Raw genomic sequence first — 23,400 nt, forward strand, 5'->3', positions numbered from 1 at the left:
TGTGCTGAAGTGGAATTTACTCAAAGAGGTAACTACCATCAGGGGTAAAGAGAAGGGTTTTTATTTTCGTAAAGGCGACTTACTTTAAAATCTATATGGTGGGACCAACTGATGATGTTACCAACAGCAAATTCAAAATGGGAAGCATTCAAAGAATTTATCTTGGAAGCTACTAGGCTTTACATACCAACTAAGAAATATTGTTCAAGGTTTAGGACTAAATGGATGTCAGATGAACGAATCAGACATATGGCAGAGAAGCAAAATGCATGGGATACATATAAATTAATGGGTGACATGGAAGCCTATGATAGATATAAGCTGGTCTGTAACCAAGTCACAAAGGAGATTAGGCAGGCAAAGGCAGATTATGAGAAATCTTTGGCAAAAGATGCAAAGAAAAACAACAGAGAGTTCTTTACCTATGTAAACTCTAGAAGGAAAGGGACGAATCAGATTGGGCCACTGGATATTGATGGTTCAACTGTTGATGATTTTGCTCAGGTGGCTAACAAACTAAATGAGTATTTTGCATCTACATTCACACATGAGGAGTTATTCAGGGAGGGGAATGCCAGAGATGAACTAAACTCTGGCAGTCAGCTAGACGATTTTGTAATAACTGAGAGGGAAGTAGAGGAGAAATTGTTGAAGCTGAACATAAAAAAGGCACCCAGAGTGGATGGGATCTATCCAGTTATATTAAAGGAGGCAGCAAAGGAAGTAAGCAAACCCTTAGCCATAATTATGAGAGCTTCTTTGGACTGAGGGGGAGGTACCCATGGACTGGAGATGTGCAAATGTGACCCCAGTTCACAAAGGAGGAGCAAAGGGCGACACAAGTAATTATAGACATGTTAGTTTAACTTCTGTTCCAGGAAAATTAATGGAGGAACTGGTTAAAGAAGCACTGCAGGATCATCTAGAGAAGACTTCAGTTATAGCTCAGGCACAGTATGGTTTTGTTTAAGGAAAGTCTTGCCTGACCAATTTGATTGGATACTATGATGTGATCACAAAGGAACTGGATGAAGGGAATAAATATAAGTATCTGGAGACTAGGTATCATATATTTGGATCTTAGAAAGGCTATAGATACTGTTGCACATTGAAGACTGCTGAACAAATTGGAGCAGAGGGTGCATTGGAGACAAATTGCTGCTGTGGATAAATGGATGGTTGAGTGGGAGAAGACAGAGAGTGGTAATTAATGGACACTGCTCACCGTGGACTAATGTTATTAGTGGAGTCCCTCAGGGTTCAGTGTTGGATCCATTGTTGTTTTCTGTATTTGTAAATGATACTGATGATGGTATATATTTAGCTTAATGTCCAAGTTTGCAGACGATACAAAGGTTGGCAGGGTTGTTAATGACAGTATGCTGCTGTAACAGGATCTAGAAAAGTTGAGCAGATTGGCTGAGAGGTGGCAAATGAAGTTTAACATTAACAAATGTAAAGTACTACATATGGGAAGCAGTAACACCAAAGTAACGTATCAATTCTATGGTACTATACTGACAGTGGTAGAGAATGAAAAGGACCTGGGGGTAATTGTGCAGGCAGATATGAAGTTTTCTGAGCAGTGCAGACAGTTTGCAAGAGTAGCTCATGGTGTCTTGTCAATGATATACAGGAATTTTTTCTAGCAGGGATAAGGAGTTGATTATCCCTTTGTATAAGGCAATGGTCAGGCTACACTTTGAGTACTGTATACAGGTATGGAGGCCTCATTTTTAGAAAGATGTAGAGCTGTTGGAATGAGTATAGAGAAGGGCAACAAGATTAGTGAATGGAACAAAGGGTTGCTCTTACGAAGAAAGGCTTAAGTTTTGCAAATTACACTGTCTGGAGACTAGGCACCTGCAAGGTGATCTGATTGAGGTGTATAAAGCCTTGAATGGTTTGAGCATGCTCAGTGCTAATGGGATTCTTCCTCTTGCTCAGAATAATCACCTGAGAGGGCATAAATTCAATTTGAGGAAAGACAGAGGTAGGATAGATGTGCGGAAATTTGCCTTTAGCCAGCGGGTAGTTGGTTGGTGGAAGAGACTTCCATGCTTTGTTGTGGAAGTTGATAGCCTAAATAAATTTAAGTCTGAGCTGGACAGGTATTTGGAACAAACGGAGGGGCGAAATGGGAGCGTTTTTTTTTTTTTTTTTTGGCTGATGCTGCATAAGCTTGGTTTCTTGCATCATATGCCTCTGCTAATTCTAATGCTAATATTAGGAATATAGTAAATAAATTTGACACAAAGGCTACTAAGGCCAAGTTGTGTCAGTTCATACTTTATTTCTTATATCCATATACCTTTTAAAAATTTAATTATATATAGTTGCCTATAAGCCAGTACGATTTAAGTATGCTAAAAGTTCTTCTATGTTCGCATGATTTCCAAGAAAATGGGATAAAATCTGTGATTTGTTTAATTTGCTGAAATGTCCAAAAGGTGCTAGAACGGATTGATAAGTAGAGGACAGCCTACAAAGGAAACTGTGAACTGTAAGTTGGGTCTGACAGGATGTGAACTGGGGTGGATCTTCTCCCAATAATAAAAACAGATGTACAAGTTAGTGCATTTGCATCATTTCTGTACCTAGTTGGCTATGTACAGAAATGATGCAAATGCACTAACTTGTACATTAGTTAAACTATTTACATAACCTGAGATTTAGCCCTAAACTATATTGTAATCTAAAAACAGATGTGTAATATAAGTATGCCCAATTCTCAGTCTTGCCAATACCACTTCTCATCTGAAACCTGACAGCCACAACTTTGGTTCTTTTTTTATCTAATAAAATTTGTTGCTGGTATTACTTCATCAGATAAATTTGATGAGTTTGAAGTATTGATTAAGTCATCAAATGTGTATATGACGTTATGTGTATAACAGAAATATGTTGTCGCTATGACATTGGAGATGCATAATTTGAATGTGGCAGTTATAATGTGTACAGAAAGAAGAGAAATGACAGACGGGGAGGGGTATGTATCGTAGATTCTAAAACATTATAACCAGCAGATATAGACTGCCAGTGTAATATTCAATTAGTCTGGTGTGACATAAACACTGAAAAAACAAAAAGAGTGTAGGAGTATTTTGTGGGTGAAATTTAATGAATAATGAACAACTATGTAGAAAATTGAGTGAGTCAGAAAATTATAATGTCTTATCACAGAGAATTTTAACTTTCCAGATATTGACTGGAACTCATGGGTTGGCAGCTCATTCAACAGAACAACCTTACATTTAGAAGAGTAAACTTCAGTTACCATGTTTCAGACCATATATGCAACCTATCTAAGCTATTTTAAAGCAAAATGGACGGGTTCTGGTTGATGGAGATACACTGTATCCCCATCAGTGTCATTAAGGAATATTACAAATAGGAAAGGGGAGGATCCCACTGATCTCTGAAGGACTGTACTTGCTATGCTTGTACGCCTTGAAGAAAATGACTATTTATGACTACTCTCTATCTCCTGTTTCTTATGATTCTTACAAGTAATCCCAATTTGCTTCAGTTTGTATGCTAGCCTTTCATGAGGAAAAATATACCTCCCTTGTTCCTTTTACCAATCCCCTTCAGGACTTTATACTTCAATCAGGTTCCTTGCCCTGCAAGATGTCTAGTTGTCTTCAAGGTGCTTCAAAAGCTTTAAGTTGATGATGTAAATAATATTAAAGTTATTTCTTTTGTCTAATTGCTTTATGACTTCATCATAATAATTAACTCAATTGGTAAATCAAGACTTACCCTTCACAAACCCATGCTGTGATTCAGAAAGAATACCATTCCCATCGAGTTGGATCTATATAGTATCCTTAATTACACAGTCTGTTATCTTACTTGCCACTGCTGAACTGGAATTTGGGGAGTACAATGTGTACAGAAAGGATAGAAAGGGAGGTGGTGTTATGCTGTTAATTAAGAAAAACATAAAATCAAAAGAAGTGCATCCAGTTGATATAGACGAACAGTGCACTGTTGAGTCAGTTTGGTGTGACATAAGCACTGCGAAAGCAAAAATAAGAGTAGGAGTGTGTTATAGGCCTAATGACTTGAATGAGTACAATGAACAATTGTAGAGAGAAATAGAGTGGGCTAGTAAATCGGAATGTCTTATAATGTGGGGGATTTTAACTTCCCAGATATTGACTGGAACTTATGGGTTGGTCACTCACACACTAGTCAGACTTTTGTGGATTTATTGGATGATTGTTTTCTGCAGCAGCATGTTCGAGAGGCAACCAGAGAAAGTAATACTCTTGATCTGGTTATCAGCAGTGATCATTTGTGTATTAAGAATTTGCAGATAAAGGAACCACTAGGTGGCAGGGATCACAGTGTACTGATGTGGGATTTACTTAAAGATTTAATTACCATCAGGGATAAAGGAAAGGGTTTTTGCTTCCGTAAAGGTGAGTACAGTGCTCTCCGACAGTTTTTAAATTCTGTACAGTGGGATCAACTGACGATGTTACCAACAGTAAATTCTAAGTGGGAAGCGTTCAAGGAATTAATCGTGGAAGCTACTAAAAGTTTCATACCTGTTAAGAAATATTGTTCAAGGTTTAGGCCTAAATGGTTATCTAATGAACTAATGAGACTCGTAATAGAGAAGAAAAATGCATGGGATGCATATAAATTATCAAGCGACTCAGAAGCCTATGGCAGATATAAGCTAGTCTGTAATCAGGTGACAAAGGAGGTTAGGCAGGCGAAGGCAGATTACGAGAAATCCTTGGCAAAAGATGCTAAGAAAAACAGCAAGGATTTCTTTACTTATGTAAACTCTAAAAGGAAGGGGATGAATCTGATTGGTCCACTCGACATCGATGGTTCGACTGTTGATGATCCCGCTCAGATAGCAAACAAACTGAATGAGTATTTTGCATCTACATTCACACATGAGGACTTATTAAGGTTTGAAAATGGCAGAAGGTTATCAAATTGTAGCAGGATACTTAATGATTTTGGAATAACTGAAAGCAAAGTGGAGGAAATATTGTTGAAGTTAAACATAAGAAAAGCACCTGGGGTGGATGGGATCTATCCAGTTATATTAAAGGAGGCAGCAAAGCAACTAAGCAAACCCTTAGCCATAATTATGAGAGCATCCTTGGACTCAGGGGAGGTTCCCACGGACTGGAGATGTGCAAATGTATCCCCAATTCACAAAGGGGGATCGAAGGGTGACATGAGTAATTACAGACCAGTTAGTTTAACTTCTGTTCCGGGTAAAATAATTGAGTCACTGGTTAAAGATGCATTGCAGGATCATCTAGAGAAGACTGCAGCAATAATTCAGACACAGCTTTGGTTTGTTAAGGGAAAGTCTTGTCTGACAAATTTGATAGGATATTATGATGTGGTTACAAAGGAACTGGATGCAAAAAATAATTTTGATATCATATATTTGGATTTCAGGAAAGCTTTTGACACTGTTGCGCATGGAAGACTACTGTACAAATTGGAGCAGAATGGTATTAAGGGTAAGTTGCTACAAAGGTTAAAAGGATGGTTAAGTGGGAGAAGACAGAGGGTGGTAATCAATGGGTGCTGCTCTTTGTGGACTAATGTTATTAGTGGATTCATACAGGGTTCGGTGTTGGGTCCACTGTTGTTTTGTATATTTATCAATGATATTGATGAAGGTATATCAGGCTTAATGTTGAAGTTTGCAGATGATACAAAGTTTGGCAGGGTTGTTAATGACAGTAATGGCAGTGTGCTACTGCAACAGGATCTAGATAATTTGGGCAGATGGGCTAAGAAGCAACTGAAGTTTAACCTTGACAAATGCAAAGTACTGCATATGGGTAGAAGTAACCCCAGAGAAATGTACCAAATGTGTGGTACTACACTTAAGGTGGTAGAAAATGAAAAAGACCTGGGAGTAATTGTGCAGTCAGATATGAAGTTTTCTGAGCAATGCAGACAGGCTGTCAGGGCAGGTCATGGGGTTTTGTCAATGATATATAGGAATTTTGCTAGCAGGGAAAAGGAGGTGATTATCCCTCTGTATAAGGCAATGGTCAGGCCATGCCTTGAGTACTGCGTACAGGTCTGGAGGCCTCATTTTAGGAAGGATGTAGATTTACTTGAGCATGTACAGAGAAAGGCAACAAGATTGGTGAGTGGAATGAAGGGATCCTCTTACCAAGAGAGGCTTAAGTTCTGCAAATTGCAGTGGCTGGAGACTAGGCACCTGCGCGGTGACCTGATTGAGGTATATAAGGCCTTGAATGGATTTAGCACGCTGAATTCTGATGGGATCCTTCCACTTGTTCAGATTACGAACCTAAGGGGGCATAAATTCAAATTAAGAAAAGACAGATGTAGAATAGATGTGTGGAAATTTGCCTTTAGCCAGCGGGTGGTTAATTGCTGGAACAAACTTCCATCTGTCATTGTGGAAGTTGATAGGTTGAATAAATTTAAGGAGTAACTGGACAGGCATTTGGAGGGAATGGTGCGATTTTTTTTTTTTTTTTTTTTTTTTCGGCTGATGCTGCATAAGCTCATACACTTGCTTTCTTGCATCACATGCCACTACTACTACATTTTTTTTATTATTATTTTTTTTACACTGGCTCCATTTCCTTAACTGTTCAACAGAAATGTGACAAACTGTGTAGAACCTGTTTACCTTAGTTGCTAAGTTTCATTCTGAAATATGCAAAACATGCCTTTTCATCAAATTTTATAACATTTTTACTTTTTTTTTTACAAAAAAGATATCATAAATGTCGCAAAATATGTCAGGTTTATTTATGCAGCCTCTTATTGCTATACTGCGCTACAAAATTTACAAAATGAACTCCAGCAAAATGAACTCCAGCAGGTGTATGCACACGCACGCACGCGTGCGTGTGCATACACCTGCTGGAGTTTATTTAATAAGTTTTTAGTAATATTAGTTTCTTCTTTTTTTTTTTATATCATATAATCCAGGTTCGTCAAGCACATAAATTAGAATGTCAACCAATTAAGAAGTCCAGAGAGAGAGACAGAGAAACAATTTTCATTTCCAACATTATTCCTAGAAAAAAATTCGGTAAGTTACGTACTCTTTTTTGTTATATTTTCAACCTTTATGTAGGGTGTATGATAAGTAAGCTACAAATAGAAATAAGGATAATTGCACCAAGGTACACCAGGTGAAACCTGGTTTACCTTGGTGCCATCTGGTCACTCTAAAGAACTAACACTGAAGAACTAACAACGATGTTGAAGAGATCAGGTGACACCTGGTGTACCTTGGTGCTATCTGGTCACTCTAAAGAACTAACATTGAAGAACTAACAATGATGTTGAAGAGACCAGGTGACACCTGGTGTCATCTGGTCACTCTAAAAAACTAACACTGAAGAACTAACAATGATGTTGAAGAGAAGTAATAAACATACTGTATCAAGCTTAGCACAGGATAAAGTCACTCGTGTTCAGGCCTTAGGTGGAGGGATCGGTTCAAAAAGTCGGATACAGTCTCCCAAAGAAGGAAATGGAGCAAATGGCACTGTCTCCTGTATGGCTACCACAAGGAAGAGGCAAGGCCATCCAGCCCAACCAACTGGAAGTGCTTCTTGCGCAACTGCATGAGTGACCACCCAGGAAGAAAGAAAACACCAGTGCATGAAGTGGAGCATCAAAATGAATATGTTCACCATATGAACATACTATGAAGTAACCAAGCTAGAGACTGATATGACAATGTACAGGACAAGACTACATACTAAGTGATTGGACAATTCCCAGATGTTCAGTTCACCAAACAGTGAATGGCAGACAAGAGAAAGACCATTGTCACAAAGAACTTGATAGCTCCTGCAATCTTGGAAAAAATCAAGTAGGATGTGAGTAACCAACAACAAAGAATATGGAGAACATGGAACAACCAAGTTACAAAGGAGGTTAGGCAGGCGAAGGCAGATTACGAGAAATCCTTGGCAAGGGATGCAAAGAAAAACAGCAAAGAGTTCTTTACTTATGTAAACTCTAGAAGGAAGGGGATGAATCAGATTGGTCCACTTGATATTGATGGGTCAAGTGTAGATGATCCTGCTCATGCAGCTAACAAACTAAATGAATATTTTGCATCGACATTCACACATGAGGAGTTATTCAGCGAGGGGAATGCCAGAGGTGTATTCAACTCTAGCAGTAAGCTACAGAATCTTGAAATAACTGGGAGTAAAGTGGAGGAGAAACTGTTGAAGATAAACACAAGAAAGGCACCCGGGGTGGATGGGATCTATCCAGTTATATTAAAGGAGGCAGCAAAGGAAGTAAGCAAACCCTTAGCCATAATTATGAGAGCTTCCTTGGACTCAGGGGAGGTACCCATAGACTGGAAATGTGCAAATGTGACCCCAATTCACAAAGGAGGATCAAAGGCTGACACAAGTAATTATAGACCTGTGAGCTTAACTTCTGTTCCAGGAAAATTAATGGAGGCACTGGTTAAAGAAGCACTGCAGGATCATTTAGACAAGACTTCAGTTATAGCTCAGACACAGCATGGTTTTGTTAAGGGGAAGTCTTGCCTGACCAACTTGATTGGATACTATGATGCAGTCACAAAAGAACTGGATGCAGGGAATAACTTTGATATTATATACTTGGATCTTAGAAAGGCTTTTGATACCGTTGCACATGGAAGACTGCTACACAAATTGGAGCAGTGTGACATTGGAGGCAAATTGCTGCTATGGATAAAGGGGTGGTTGAGGGGGAGAAGACAGAGAGTGGTAATCAATGGACACTGCTCATCGTGGACTGATGTTATTAGTGGAGTCCCTCAGGGCTCAGTCCATTATTGTTTTCTGTATTTATAAATGATATTGATGATGGTATATCGGGCTTAATGTCCAAGTTTGCAGACGATACAAAGGTTGGCAGGGTTGTCAAGGACACTACTGACACTATACTGCTGCAACAGGATCTGGAAAGGTTGAGCAGATGGGCTGAGAGGTGGCAAATGAAGTTTAACATTGATAAATGTAAAGTACTACACATGGGAAACAGCAACCCCAGAGCAACGTATCAACTCTGTGGTACTACACTGACAGTGGTAGAGAATGAAAGGGACTTGGGGGTGGTTGTGCAGGCAGATATGAAGTTCTCTGACCAGTGCAGACGGGCTGCAAGAGTAGCTCATGGAGTATTGTCAATGATATACAGGAATTTTTCCAGCAGGGATAAGGAGGTGATTATTCCATTGTATAAGGCGATGGTCAGGCCACACCTAGAGTACTGTATACAGGTCTGGAGACCTCATTTCAAGAAGGATGTAGAGCTGCTGGAACGAGTACAGAGAAGGGCAACAAGATTAGTGAATGGAACAAAGGGGTGCTCTTACGAAGAAAGGCTTAAGTTTTGCAAATTACAGTGTCTGGAGACTAGGCACCAGCGAGGTGATCTGATAGAGGTGTATAAAGCCTTGAATGGTTTGAGCATGCTCAATGCTGATGGGATTCTTCCTCTACCTCAGAAAAATCACCTGAGAGGGCATAAATTCAAATTGAGGAAAGACAGATGTAGGATAGACGTGCGGAAATTTGCCTTTAGCCAGCGGGTGGTTGGTTGGTGGAACAGACTTCCATCCCTTGTGGTGGAGGTTGATAGCCTAAATAAGTTTAAGGCTCAGCTGGACAGGTATTTTGAACGAACAGAGGGGTGAAGTGGAAGTGGGTTTTTTTTTTTTTTTTTTTTTTGGCTGATGCTGCATAAGCTTGCTTTCTTGCATCAAATGCCTCTACTAATGCTAATGCTAATGGAACCAGATGAGGAAGACCAAGAAGAAATACAACCCAGAGCAGCTGAAGTAGAAACAGATTAGGTCATGATATCCAGAATAAAGACGAGTGGAAGAAGGCCCTAACAGAATTCAAGAGAATGAACCCCTCAAATACCCACGCCATTCTGAAGCAGAGACCTAACAGAATCCTGTGGCAAGTTATAGACCACCCAATCAGCAAATAATACCACACTGCCTTGAAAACAATGGTACCACGCTGGAGGCCATTCACATAGCCATATACCGTACTGCCATAACAGCCACTAGGATTAAAGGAAGAGAAACAGAGACCAGAAGAAATGAAAAAACAAGAAACCACCTGCTTGAGGAAAAAGGCTTTAGCAGAAGATAGTAAAATTAAGGGTCAAGATAGGCTAATTGATCCACCATCACGGGGTAATAGAAGTAAGAAGGTGATTAGAAAAGTGAAGAGCATCCTCAAAAGAGATGTCCACAGCAAACATGAGACCAAAACTCAGAGAATAGAATACTTAGGCACACTAAACCAGAACTTCCTCGCACTCAGAAAGAGACTATGGTGACACAAAGAGAGCTCCAAGAGGAAAACCAAAGAGCCTTCTGAGAAAGAAAGCTTAGCATTAGCATTAGTAAAGGCATTTGATGCAAGAAAGCAAGCTTATGCAGCATCAGCCAAAAAAAAAAAAACCACTTCCACTTCACCCCTCTGTTCGTTCAAAATACCTGTCCAGCTGAGCCTTAAACTTATTTAGGCTATCAACTTCCACGACAAGGGATGGAAGTCTGTTCCATTAACCAACCACCCGCTGGCTAAAGGCAAATTTCCGCACGTCTATCCTACATCTGTCTTTCCTCAATTTGAATTTATGCCCTCTCAGGTGATTATTCTGAGCGAGAGGAAGAATCCCATCAGCATTGAGCATGCTCAAACCATTCAAGGCTTTATACACCTCTATCAGATCACCTCGCTGGTGCCTAGTCTCCAGACACTGTAATTTGCAAAACTTAAGCCTTTCTTCGTAAGAGCATCCCTTTGTTCCATTCACTAATCTTGTTGCCCTTCTCTGTACTCGTTCCAGCAGCTCTACATCCTTCTTGAAATGAGGGCTCCAGACCTGTATACAGTACTCTAGTTGTGGCCTGACCATTGCCTTATACAAGGGAATAATCACCTCCTTATCCCTGCTAGAAAAATTCCTATATTATCATTGACAATACACCATGAGCTACTCTTGCAGCCCGTCTGCACTGCTCAGAGAACTTCATATCTGCCTGCCCAACCACCCCCCCAGGTCCAATTCATTCTCTACCACTGTCAGTGTAGTACCAAAGAGTTGATACGTTGCTCTGGGGTTGCTGTTTCCCATGTGTAGTACTTTACATTTGTCAATGTTAAACTTCATTTGCCACCTCTCAGCCCATCTGCTCAACCTTTCCAGATCCTGTTGCAGCAGCATAGTGTCAGTAGTGTCCTTGACAACCCTGCCTACCTTTGTATCGTCTGCAAACTTCAACATTAAGCTTGATATACCCTCATCAATATCATTTATGAATACAGAAAAGAATAATGGACCCAACACTGAGCCCTGAGGGACTCCACTAATAACATTAGTCCACGACGAGCAGTGTCCATTGATTACCACTCTGTCTTCTCCCCCTCAGCCACCCCTTTATCCACAGCAGCAATTTGCCTCCAATGCCACACTGCTCCAATTTGTGCAGCAGTCTTCCATGTGCAACAGTATTAAAAGCCTTTCTAAGATCCAAGTATATAATATCAAAGTTATTCCCTGCATCCAGCAGAAGGTAGTAAAATTAAGAGTCAAGATAAGGCAATTGACCCAGTATCAGTGGGGAAGTAATAGAAGTAAGAAGTTGATTAGAAAAGTTAAGAGCATCCTCAAGAGCACTTGATCAAAAGAAAAATTAGCGTGTTACATTTTCCATATCATGCTACATGTAAAAGGAAGTTTCTATTTTTATGTTATCGTTTTTTTATTTTCAGGCTATATATATAAAAAATGCAAATTCCCAACACTTTTATGATCAGTGAATCTATGTCAGCAATTTATTTTTTAGATTTTATAAAAATATTACTTACTTTTTAAAAAAAAAAAATACTTTTTTTTTTTTTTTTTAAATATCTAACTTTTGCGCTCACTTTGGCAAATTTACAACCTGAAAAGGATCATTGCTTTTCAATATTAATATCAATAATTTCAATTTTAATGTCAGGCTGCGATGTAGCTGAGTGGTCAGGAGCGAGAGTGCAGTGGCATGCACTCTTTGAGTGGACTGGGGTTCAAGCCTGTGACTACTAAATACGATAAATGTTTGCACTGACATTGGGTGAAGGAAACACTAATAAAATAAAACAAAGTGCATCAGGCGTGGCCTTCCATTCATGTTGTTGACCCCTAACTGGGATAAACAGTGCAGATATATATACATATATTTTTATTTTTTTAAAATAAATATAATGATACACCTAAAATTGAAAATATTCAAAAATTTTATTAAGTACAATACACAATAACATTTACTGAAGAAAACTAACATTAAATGAGATGATTGAGGCTTGATGTTTTTAGATAATTGTTCAAAATTTGGTTGAAAATTTTTGATTCCAATTCTCAATATTTTGTTGAGATTTGCTGTCTCTTTTAAATAATTATTTGATTTCATGTGTGAAAAAATTTGCTTGCAAACATATGTTGATCTGAACAAAGTAGCCATTTTCATGGCATTTCCTATTATTATAGAAAATCTTCATTTGGAAGGCTTGTAGAATTTAAGTAGTTTATTTTCATAGTCCATGTACTTACTTTTGACCATGTTTTGGCTTGAAGATCAATAATTCAAGTTTTATTATTTTATTATTATTATTATTAATGGCCATATGGTACAAGGAAGCCTGAGGCTTATGCTGCAACAGCCAAAAAAAAAAATTCCCAAGTTACCCCCTGAGAGAGAGAGAGAGAGAGAGAAGTAGAAAGGAATCACCAAGAAAGAGAAGAATGATGATATCCAGCTCAGGACCCTGGGTTTGCCAAGCCCATACTCACTAGATGTGAGCCCCCGGGGTTAGATGTGAGCCCCCGGGCTGGGATTGTAGTTTTCAGCCATAGAAGTAAACTGGATTCCCAAACAAGCTTATGTCTTTTTCATGGGATCTTATATCAGCAAATAAACTTTCAAACTCATCAAAAAGTAATTATAATAATGAGAGGCAACGATTCTTTGGAAATATGTGTTTCTCTTGTAATTCAAAGTGAACTACATTGACTTCCTCAATTTGGGATTTAAATAATAACTATTCTAAAATGATTTAATGTCACCATACAAATCTGAGACCAATTTTCCTTTCCCTTGTAGTTTTAAATAAGAGCATTTAATCCTAGGGGCTCATATCTGGTGAGTATGGGCTTGGCAAACTTAGGGTCCTGAGCTGGATATCATCATTCTTCTAAGTTTGACTATTCATAATGGTTTCCATATTTGATAGTTGTTTTATTGGTTTCTCTCTCTCTCTCTTTCTCTCTCAGAGTAACTCGGGATTTTTTTTTTGACTAGTGCAGCATAAGCCTCAGGCTTCCTTGCACCATATGGCTAATAATAATAATAATAATAATGACTAGAAATATATGTAAGAATTGTAAGATCAAACAGCCACTCCATATTTGATAGTTGTTTTATTGGTTTCCCTTTTTCTGTCATAAAAATATCAATTTCATGATGTAGTTTAAAGAAACGATATAACACTTTTCTACGACTAAGCCATCTCATTGCAGTATGTAAAATTACATCTTCGTATTCAACTTCAATTTCTGAAAGAAACTGTGAAATATACAGTGATTAAGGTCATGTGATCTTATAAAATTTACAGTTGAAATAACCACATTAATAATGTGTTGGAGATACAATACAGTCAGTCCTCGTATAACACGTGTTTACACTACACGAATTTGATCATACACGATTTATAAATAGGGGAATGATATCTTCTATAACACGAACTGAAGTCACTTATGCACGATTCACCTTTATGTTTACAAGAAATGGCAGTCGAATGCAGAATCACCCCAACCGAACGCACCATGATAGGAATGAAGAGAAGATTCTGAAAATGTATTTATGTGTTTTATATCAGTGAAGGGGAAATACATTTCACCATAATAACGTAAAAACCAACACAATTCCAGCTATCGGTATAATCGCAAATGCAATTAGATCAAGTTTACTACCAGTTTATAACAGATTCCACTAGCAGAAACGCAACTGGAAACTGTTTTTATTGTTTTATGGTAGTAACCGCTAGAAATGTGCTTTAGTAAAATGTGAGGTGTTAATAGTGTATTTTTTTACGGTGTTGTTTATTCAGTAAAGTTGTTTATTCAACTTTACGGTGTTGTTTATTCAGTTGCTACACGTGCGCAGCTTTGTTTATGTGTATCAAGCGTGCCTCCTCGTTTTGTAATTCTGCTTTATTCCCTAAAAATGAGTAAAATACTTAAAAGGTGTGAAAAGTAAGCGTCATGGTGAAGACACCGCAGATTCAGAGAGAAAAAGAAAAGCAATATCGATAAACAGAGGTGGGCTGGGTCAAAAATTCTTACCCGGGAAAATTTATAGAGGTCTCATACTATGGTTTATGGCCAAAATCACACCGGCCTCCGGTCCACCGGTGTTTTCCTGGTAAGGCTTATGGCCAGTCCGCCTCTGTCGATAGAGAAAAAATATGAAATTGAATTGTGAAACGCTTTGAGCGAAATGAAAGACCATGTGATATTGCATGTGCTACAGACCTAAATGAGGCAACGCCAAGAATTACAAAGAATTCAGAGAAAATAAAAACAACTTTCATAGCAGGAACAACTCAAAGTGCAATTAAAATCCATTAGATTAAGACACAAAGAATTGGAAGAGATGGAATGGCTGTCATCTGTTTGGATAGAAAATCAAACAAAAAACAAGTTTGCTTACGACAGAAGCAAAAGCATTAGCAATATTCTATTCCATAATAGTTGTAATAAAAGACGTAAGTATTTTATTACGATTATTTATTGTGTTTGGTAATGTTTTGGTTACAAGTGTGTGTGTTCAGTCTTGAGTGGTTGGCACCTAACCCTATTTTTCCCATAAGGCTTGTTGTTTATATTGCACGATTTTGCATTGCACAAGGGTTTCTAGGAACACAACTATCGTGCTATACAAGGACTGACTGTACTTTCCCACAGAAAGCTTCTTGATGCACAATGCAGTGAATTCAAATCGGAGGATCAACTTCGATATTCATCATTTTCTTGGTTATTCTACCCATAAGCCCAATGTTTTTACCAATCATTTTTTTTGCACCATCAGTTACGACTCCTGCCAGGTTTTTAATATTTAATCCTAACTTTTCAATAGATTGACAAAATTTTCAAAAATATTTTCACCTGTAGTTAAAAAAAAAAAAAAAAGGTAAAGTGCAGTCATTATCAACCCACTGCAGGATGGAAGCCTCCTCAACAATTCATGCTGAGGGAAATGGACCATAATCTGCCACGCTGTTCCAGTGCGGGTTGGCAGATTGACCATATTCAGCAGTCAGGGGCTTGAACCAGGGGCTACTCAAAGAGCGTATGCTACTGCACTCCCGCTCCTGACCACTTGGCTACGGAGGCCATTTTTTTTTTTTTTTTTTTTTTTTAATTCTGTGCATACCCTGTAGATCAGCTAAATCTTCAACTGGTACAAAATTATCATTAATTCCACATATGAAGATAAGGAGTTGGGCCGTATCATTCACATCAGTACTGTCATCCAGTGCCACACAAATATTTCATATGTTTTGTTTTCCAAAAGTTGTTTGAACAAATTCTTTCCAGTAATTTCTACTCTTTGTATAATGATTTGTCAAGACAAATTGATGTCTTGTATCATTATTCGTTTCTCCAGACAAATTTCTTCCACAACTTTTAACAAACAAATGTGAAACTTGATAATTTACAGCAGATAAATTTCTTATTTTCAGTTTGTTTTGTTGTTTTCTTAATTCGTTTTGTAACTTTGAACACTTTTCTTTTCTCAACACTCCTTTATATTGATCATAAGATTTATGATTGGAATCATAGTGTCATTTTAAATTATATTTTTTAAAAACTGACACAGTCTCCTTACACACCCAACACACTGCTTTTTTGTCATACTCAATGAAAAAATAGTCTTCAGTCTACCTTTGATCACAAAACACGACATTCCAAATCGGCTTTTTCGGAACATTTTTAAGGATGATTTTTTAATTCAATACAAAATAATAATTCAGTACAATGAACAAGTTATATCAAAATAGTAGAATTTCACAATAGGAAAAGATTGATACGTACATAACTGTATTTAGTGTACATATGACTGCACTGGACCACAGGTACACATTTTGTACGAGTACAGTCTAGCTTGATGCTTACATGCCTGTGACTTTTTTCTCCTCTCTAAACTGAAAGGTGTACTTAAGGGAACCCCTTTTCAGTCCACTGAAGAAAGTCAGGGAAAAAACATCCAAAGTGTTAAAAGGGCTTACAGACAATGTCTTCTAGAAATGCTTCTGTGCTTAGAAGAAATGTATGGAACAATATGTTCAAGCCCAAGGCAATTATTTTGAAGGGGATAACTTGTAAAGTATGAAATATTTCATTATATTTATTTTATTGCAACAGTCTCATTATTTAATAGCCAGAACTTGTATATACAGAAAGCCTTTGATACCACCTGGCACCATGGCTTACTTCAAAATTTGCATTCATTGGGACTGAGGCCAGTTGCCACATCTTATCCAAAGTTTTCTCCAAAACAGAACATTCCAAGTCTGCTATAAAAATACACTTTCTCAGTCATTTGTCTAAGATGAAGGAATGCCACAGGGATCAGTCCAATGCATTTAGAATCAATAGCATAACTCAGAATCTTCCATACACTCAAGACTACATGTATGCCAACAATCTTACCTTCTTCTGCCATACAAAATATGTGTTCCATTGAGAAACAGCTCCCAATTTCCATTAATAAAATTGAACTAGATGGCTCATAATGGTTTCCACCCCTCATCACAGAAAACTATGGCCATACATTATTTCTGCAGAAAAATAAAAGTGCATCCTGAACCATAACTCTGGCTGGGAAATTAGCATATATCAATTTCTAACAATGTTCGGTTTCTAAGACTTATATTTAACAGCAAACTCAAATTTATAAGTAACATAAAGCATATAAGAATACTTTGTCTGAAGAAGTTAAATATTCTTAAGAGTCATCTCTGCTATGACCTGGGGAGCTGATCGATACACTCTACCCCACCTTCATCTGATCCCAATTAGATTATGGTGCTCCTGTTTACAACTCCCAGAACAAGTAACTTATGCTGGCTCAATACAATCCAGCAATATGCCCTTTTAGGATAACTCTAGGGGCTTGTAGAACATCTCCAGTCCAGTATGTAGAGGCATATAAGCTGTTGCTACATCTTACAAGAAAAACTGCTTTTGTTCAATTTTATGATAAAATTCAAAGCCTTCCTTCCCACATCTTTTTGATCTGCAGTGGATGGTGAACTGCAGAAACAATAACATATTTTGCCTCAGTAACACATTTTAAAGTGCAGGAGATGCAGAAGATATACACAGAAGATACACATACCTTTTTGTGATAATCACTTTTGTCACTAGGGAAAATGCTCTCTTGCAAACCTAAAAACCTAACTATCCAGCAATTAAAATGCAGAGCATTCAACAGAACTCAGACTTTCTTCAGTTATATACTGATGGCTTAAAAATGGAAACATCTTTAGATGCTGCTGCAGTTTTTTCCACCAACATAGTCTTTGTCTCACTTCCATCTGAATGCAGTGCTTACATTGCAGAAATGTATACAATCAGGTTAGCATTACATAATATCTGCTGATTTAAGCCACAATACATACAGACTGAATTAAGTGCTGTAACTGCTGCTATGGGAAGTAAATCTCTATCATCTCATCCCACCTTGAAACAAATAAAATATCTGTTGACTCACTTTAAAGAAAATAATCAAATAGTCCATTTCTGTTGGAATTCTTGGGAATGAGTTTGCAGACAAGGCAGCAAAGCCTTGTAAAGACTTCCAACCATTATTACTGCTAATGACTTATCCCAGATAAGTATATGACTCCACCTTTTCAATTACTGCTCCTTCAATCATTATATCCCTTTCTGTGGCATACTTGTTCATCATTACTTTTTTAGCCATATTCATCTTTAGTCCAAAATCCTTACTAACTCTGCATAACTGATTAAGATTTTCCTCTAATTCTTTGGGATCTTGGCTTATGACCACAATGTCATCTGCAAATCGTAAATGGTTTAGGTACTCCCCATTCACATTGACTCCTTTCTGCGACCAGTCTAATCTTCTGAAAGCTTCCGCAAGGCCAGCAGTAAACAACTTCGGAGATACTGTGTCTCCTTGTCGAACTCCTTTCTCAATTTAAATTTACTATTGTCTTTGTCTAGTCTAATAAAGGAGGTAGCACTCTCATATATTTTCTTCAAAATCATAATATATGGGGGTATCTGTACCTTGTCTTTCCAGTGCTCGAAACATTGTTTTATGCTGTATGGAGTCAAATGCCTTTTCATAATCCACAAATGCCAGGCATAATGGTGTTTTATATTCATTTGCTTTCTCCATTAGCTGTGACATTACGTGAAGGTGATCCATAGTTGAGAATCCTGTCCTAAAGCCAGCTTGCTCTTTCGGTTGATTCTCATCAAGTATTCTTTCTAACCTGTTAGTAATGACCCTTGTGAACAACTTGTAGATGTGGGATAATAAGCTAATTGGTCTATAATTTCCAATTTCTGATTTATCTCCTTTCTTATGCAGCAAAACTATGATTGCATTATTCCACTCCTTAGGCATCACACCTTTTCTAATGCATTTTGTAAAGTGTCTTGCCAGTTTTTGTGTCATGTCTCTTTCTCCCAATTTTAACAACTCTACAGTAACTTCATCTTCCCCCAGGGCTTTCTGATACTTCATTTTCTTCAACGCATGTTCTACCTCATCAGGAAGGATATCAGGTATGTTGTATGTGTTACTAATTTGTGATCCATCTTTCCCACTCCTGGCATCATTCCCTTGCTCCTTGTATAACTATTTATAGTAGTCTTCTGCTATTTGAATTATGCCTTCTTTGCTATTTATAAGTACACCAACACTATTCTTCAGTTTCAGTATCATTTGTCTTTCTGTATTACTGCTCATGGCTGCTGATTTAAATCCTTTGTTTTTCCTTAATGCTTGTTATACTTTTCTTGTGTTAAATTTTCTTATATCCTCTCTGAGTCTCTTTCTAATGGCTTTGCATAACTCAGTATACTCAATTTTCTCCTTGTCAGTGTTTTTTTTGCTCTTCCTTTGTCGTCTTCAGTTCATCGTGACAAGTGTTTCTTGACTAACTTTTTCTTCTTTGGATTTCTTTTTACCTATATATAGGTTTCTTGGGCTTTATCACTTTCAGAAAGTTGTAATATTCCTTGTCGATATCTTGGTCCTGAGCAGTCTGCAGAAGCTCAAACTTCCAGTACATACTGCTTTTTCTCCTCTTCTGTTATCTCAAAGACCTTTGTATTATTTACTTACCATTCTGTGATCACTTCCAACGTTTACCTTGTTCAGGACAGTAACATCATTCACGATATATCTTCTGTTAGTGAGGATGAAGTCGATTTCATTAGTTGTTAATCCGTATGGGCTCTTCCATATCCACTTTCTGTTCACCCTTTTCTTGAAAAAAGTGTTCATTACTGACATCCCTCGAGATCTGCAAATTCCACAAATCTTTCACCTCTTTCATTTCTTTCACCAATTCCAAAATTTCCTGTAGTTCCCTTCCTGCGCTGTTTTGTCTCTTTCCAACCTTAGCATTGAAATCCCCCATAATGATAGTGTAGTGAGTTTTCTGTTCATCTAGAAGGCTCTCAATTTCATTGTACATTTCTTCAACCTCTTCATCATCATGGCTCGATGTTGGTGCATAAATCATTATAACCTTTAGTTTATACCTCTTAGAAATCTTGAGTATTAGTCTTGACACCCTTGGTGATGTACTTTTGAATTCCAAAATGTTGTTTTTTATATCTTTATGGACCAGAAAGCTAACTCCACCTTCACTCCTTTCACTGTTTCCATTGGTGTACAGCAGATTTCCACTTGATAAACTTATAAGTGATTCGTTTCTTCTTCTTTTTTCAGCCAAATGAATGATATTCCAATTCACATTTTCTAATTCCTTTTCCGGCTCAAATATCCTGTCGTCACCAATGAGTGATCTTATGTTGTAACAAGCCGAGTTCAGTTTCCATCCATGGCAGCCTGGTCGTACCCAGAGATTCTTAGTACCCTCTGCTTCCACTCCGATCCTCTTGCTGCCGTAAGAGGGGGAGTGAAAGTCGCTGGGGACTGAGGGCCATTTGTTTCATCTTACTGTCATGTGCTAGAGGGTTTGGTCTTTTCCTCTTCATGCTAACCAGGCGTCTTGAAGAGAACCACTCTACACATTCGTTGCCACCTAAGTGACGTAACAGGGCTTACCACCGAGAAGGGAGAAGGTGTGCATGAGTGGATTTTAGGGAGGCAGGCCAACCGGACTTTTCCTAAATCTTCTGAAATAGAAAGATATTGGATCCATCACTGTTTCAGACTGAGTGTCTGATAACACACAGAATGCTTGTTCCCCCTCTAAGCCCTCATCATCAGCCATTCTCAACCCACTGCAGGATGAAGGCCTCTCCAGCAACTTTCCAGTCCCTTCTGTTTTGTGTAATGGCCATCCATTTACTACCCACAAACTCTTGAATTTCATCTGTCCATCTCTGTTGTCTTCCAGTTTTTTTTTAGCTCCTCTTGGGTTCCAGTCTGTTATTTTTGTAGTAAATCTGTCATCACAGATGGACAGTAATACAGTAAACCTCATTCATTTGGACCTTCTGTAATTTGAACTGCCTTCTTTTTTAGGTATTATTTATTTTATTTATGCAAAATAGAGATTTTTCCTAAATCTAGAATTTAAAGATGCAATTCCAAACTTTTTTTCAGAATGGCGTCTCAATTATTTTGTAAAATAAGTAAAAATCTTTTTACTTTTCTAAAAAAATCTTTCAAAAGAAAAAATTAAATGCAAATGAAAACATTAAGTAGTGTTATTGTTAAATGCACCTGGACATTTTTCCATGGAAATTTTATCAAGCAACAGCAGCTATATTTCCATATACCATGGCTCCTGTACATTCTGTTAATCAGGGAGTCATAATGCTGCAACCATTTGTATCAAAGGAAATATATTTTTTTTTTTGTGATAATTTTCACAGTGAACAGGACAAGAGGGGAAATATATATAATATAATTTTAATAAAAATTATAAAAAGTGCTGTTTATAATTGGGATGCAAGTGGGAGTGAAGTAAAACAGAGTGCATTAGTAAATGCATAAAAAAGGCTGTTGAGTAATGATGTTCTTTTTTGATTTAAACAGAATCAAAAATGAAGACTGTGAAAAGGATATTAATTTTTTTTTATATGAAACCCTAAACACAAACGGTATTAGAACCTATAGTACTTAGTACTCTGCATGAGCAAAGGTTGAGAAAATGAAAGAAGTTTCTTGACATTAGACTTGAATTTCTGTAGGTTGTAATTTCAGGAAATACGTATGAAGGAAGGTTATTTCAGAAAACGGCAGTTGAATGAATAAACAAGAAAGATGAAAAGTTGGTTCTGTGAGTTTGAAGTTGGAGAATAAATGGATGTTGGCTGGTGGCGGCACGTATTCGGACTGTTTTGAAAGAGAGAGCAGGAATTATACAAGCCAATTCAGTAGAACAGTGCCTGTGGAAGTATTTGCAGAAAAGGCAGCCAATACATCTATGAGACAGAGAGTGGAAAGACTCTGTTAAAGATTAGTCATTAATTAACCCAATTGACCTCTTCTGAATGGAATCTAGAAGCCTGGGAGAAGTTTTTGGGGTACCACCCCAGATGTGGGAGCAATATTCCATGGTAGGGCGGATTTGTGATTTGTACAGAATGATTAGCTGTTTGGAAGAAAAGTAACGCTAAGAGTGAAAGAGAAAACCAAGATTTTTAGATGCAGAGGAAGCAATATTTGTAATGTGCTTGTGCCAAGAGAGATTAGAAGTCAGGGTAATCCCCAAAAGAGATATATGATCTTGCCTAGAAATTGGAGTGTCATCAAAGATAAGTATAGGAGCAGAAGAATCCTCTTTTGTGAGATATAAGACAGGACTGAGTTTTAGAAGGATTGAAATCAACTAAATTGTCTTTGCCCAACTGGAGAGTTACCTGGAGATTGGCATTTAAGGAATGGATAGTGGATATTTGAGAAATTGAAGCTGATTGAGCAGGGCATTCCACTTTCCATTTTCTCAAAATGGAAAGTGGAATGCAATGTGCTATCATCAGCAAAACTATGGAAAGGATTTCTGGTCAATGGAAGAAAGTCATTAATATACAAGAGGAAAAGAGTGGGGGAAAGAACTGAACCTTGGGGGACACTAACGTTAGTGGAGAAGTTAGAAGACAGAAAACCATCTACCATCACCCTCAGTGAGCAGTCAGACAGAAAACTGAATAACCAATTACAAAAAACAGTTGGCAAACTATAAGATGGAAGTGTGTTTAGAAGATCATTATGCCAAACACGATTGAATGCCATTGAGATGTCAATAGCAACTGCTTGTGTTTCACCGAACTTTTCGAGAGAGAGAGAGAGAGATTGTTTTAAGCCAGAGAAGATCGAAAAGAGGAGATTCCAAATCTCTGATAGTTAATATTGGAACGGACATATGCACAAATACCACCTTTGAGGCAAAAGGAATCTTACAGTGAATAATTTGGGAAACTGAGATGGGAAGTGGTTGAATCAACCAACAACTGAGATCAGTACATTGGGTTTGGCAGACTGTAAGTGGAAATGGACATCATTGAGATTAGAACTGAGTCCATGTATATTTGTGAAATGAACTAGGAAGTGTTCGGGAGGTTTAGATCTTTTCGCAGATAAGTTTGCTCTATTAGCATAAAACATACTAATAGATATGAGAGTATAGCATATACTCTCATAATATCAGCAGAAGAAAACTTAATTTTTTTGGACACATAGCAAGCAGGGATAACTTTCTGTTGAAGAATATAATGGAAATAAAAATTGAGGGGAAGAGGTGCAGAGGAAGACCTGCAACTAGGAGGAAGGATCAGATCAGTGACCTTCTGGGCATGACAGTTTGCGATGCCACTTGTAGAGAACAAGATCAATGCAGTTGGAGGAAAATGCTCCTCAGGGAGCTACATGACTGGAAGAATAAGATATAAACTTGCTTTCATGCATCATTTGTCACTAGTGCATCTCACATACAGAGGTGTATTGCTAAAAAAATAGTACCGGAAAGCTCGTCGAGTAACTACAAATAGTTACCTATGCTTTTTTCATTTGAAAAAATAAATAAGTCAAACATTAGAATATTTGTTCAGTATTTATTTATAACTATTAAATAAAAATTTCAAAAGTAAAAAACAAAGACA

The 23,400-nt window shown here is 37.7% G+C and overlaps 1 protein-coding gene across 1 annotated transcript in view; it reads left to right on the forward strand.

Annotated features, from left to right (window-relative positions):
* LOC150081485 (uncharacterized) overlaps positions 1-23,400 on the forward strand; it is a 131,977-nt gene that overhangs the window by 61,424 nt on the left and 47,153 nt on the right. The window contains exon 6 of the mRNA XM_090380220.1: positions 6,964-7,066. Within this exon, the coding sequence (XP_090236346.1) occupies positions 6,964-7,066 (103 nt within the window). The remainder of the gene's footprint in view (positions 1-6,963; positions 7,067-23,400) is intronic.

This window comes from Mastigoproctus giganteus, chromosome 8 (assembly GCF_048544385.1).
Source record: "Mastigoproctus giganteus isolate SK-2022 chromosome 8, ASM4854438v1, whole genome shotgun sequence".
Lineage (NCBI taxonomy): Eukaryota > Metazoa > Arthropoda > Arachnida > Uropygi > Thelyphonidae > Mastigoproctus > Mastigoproctus giganteus.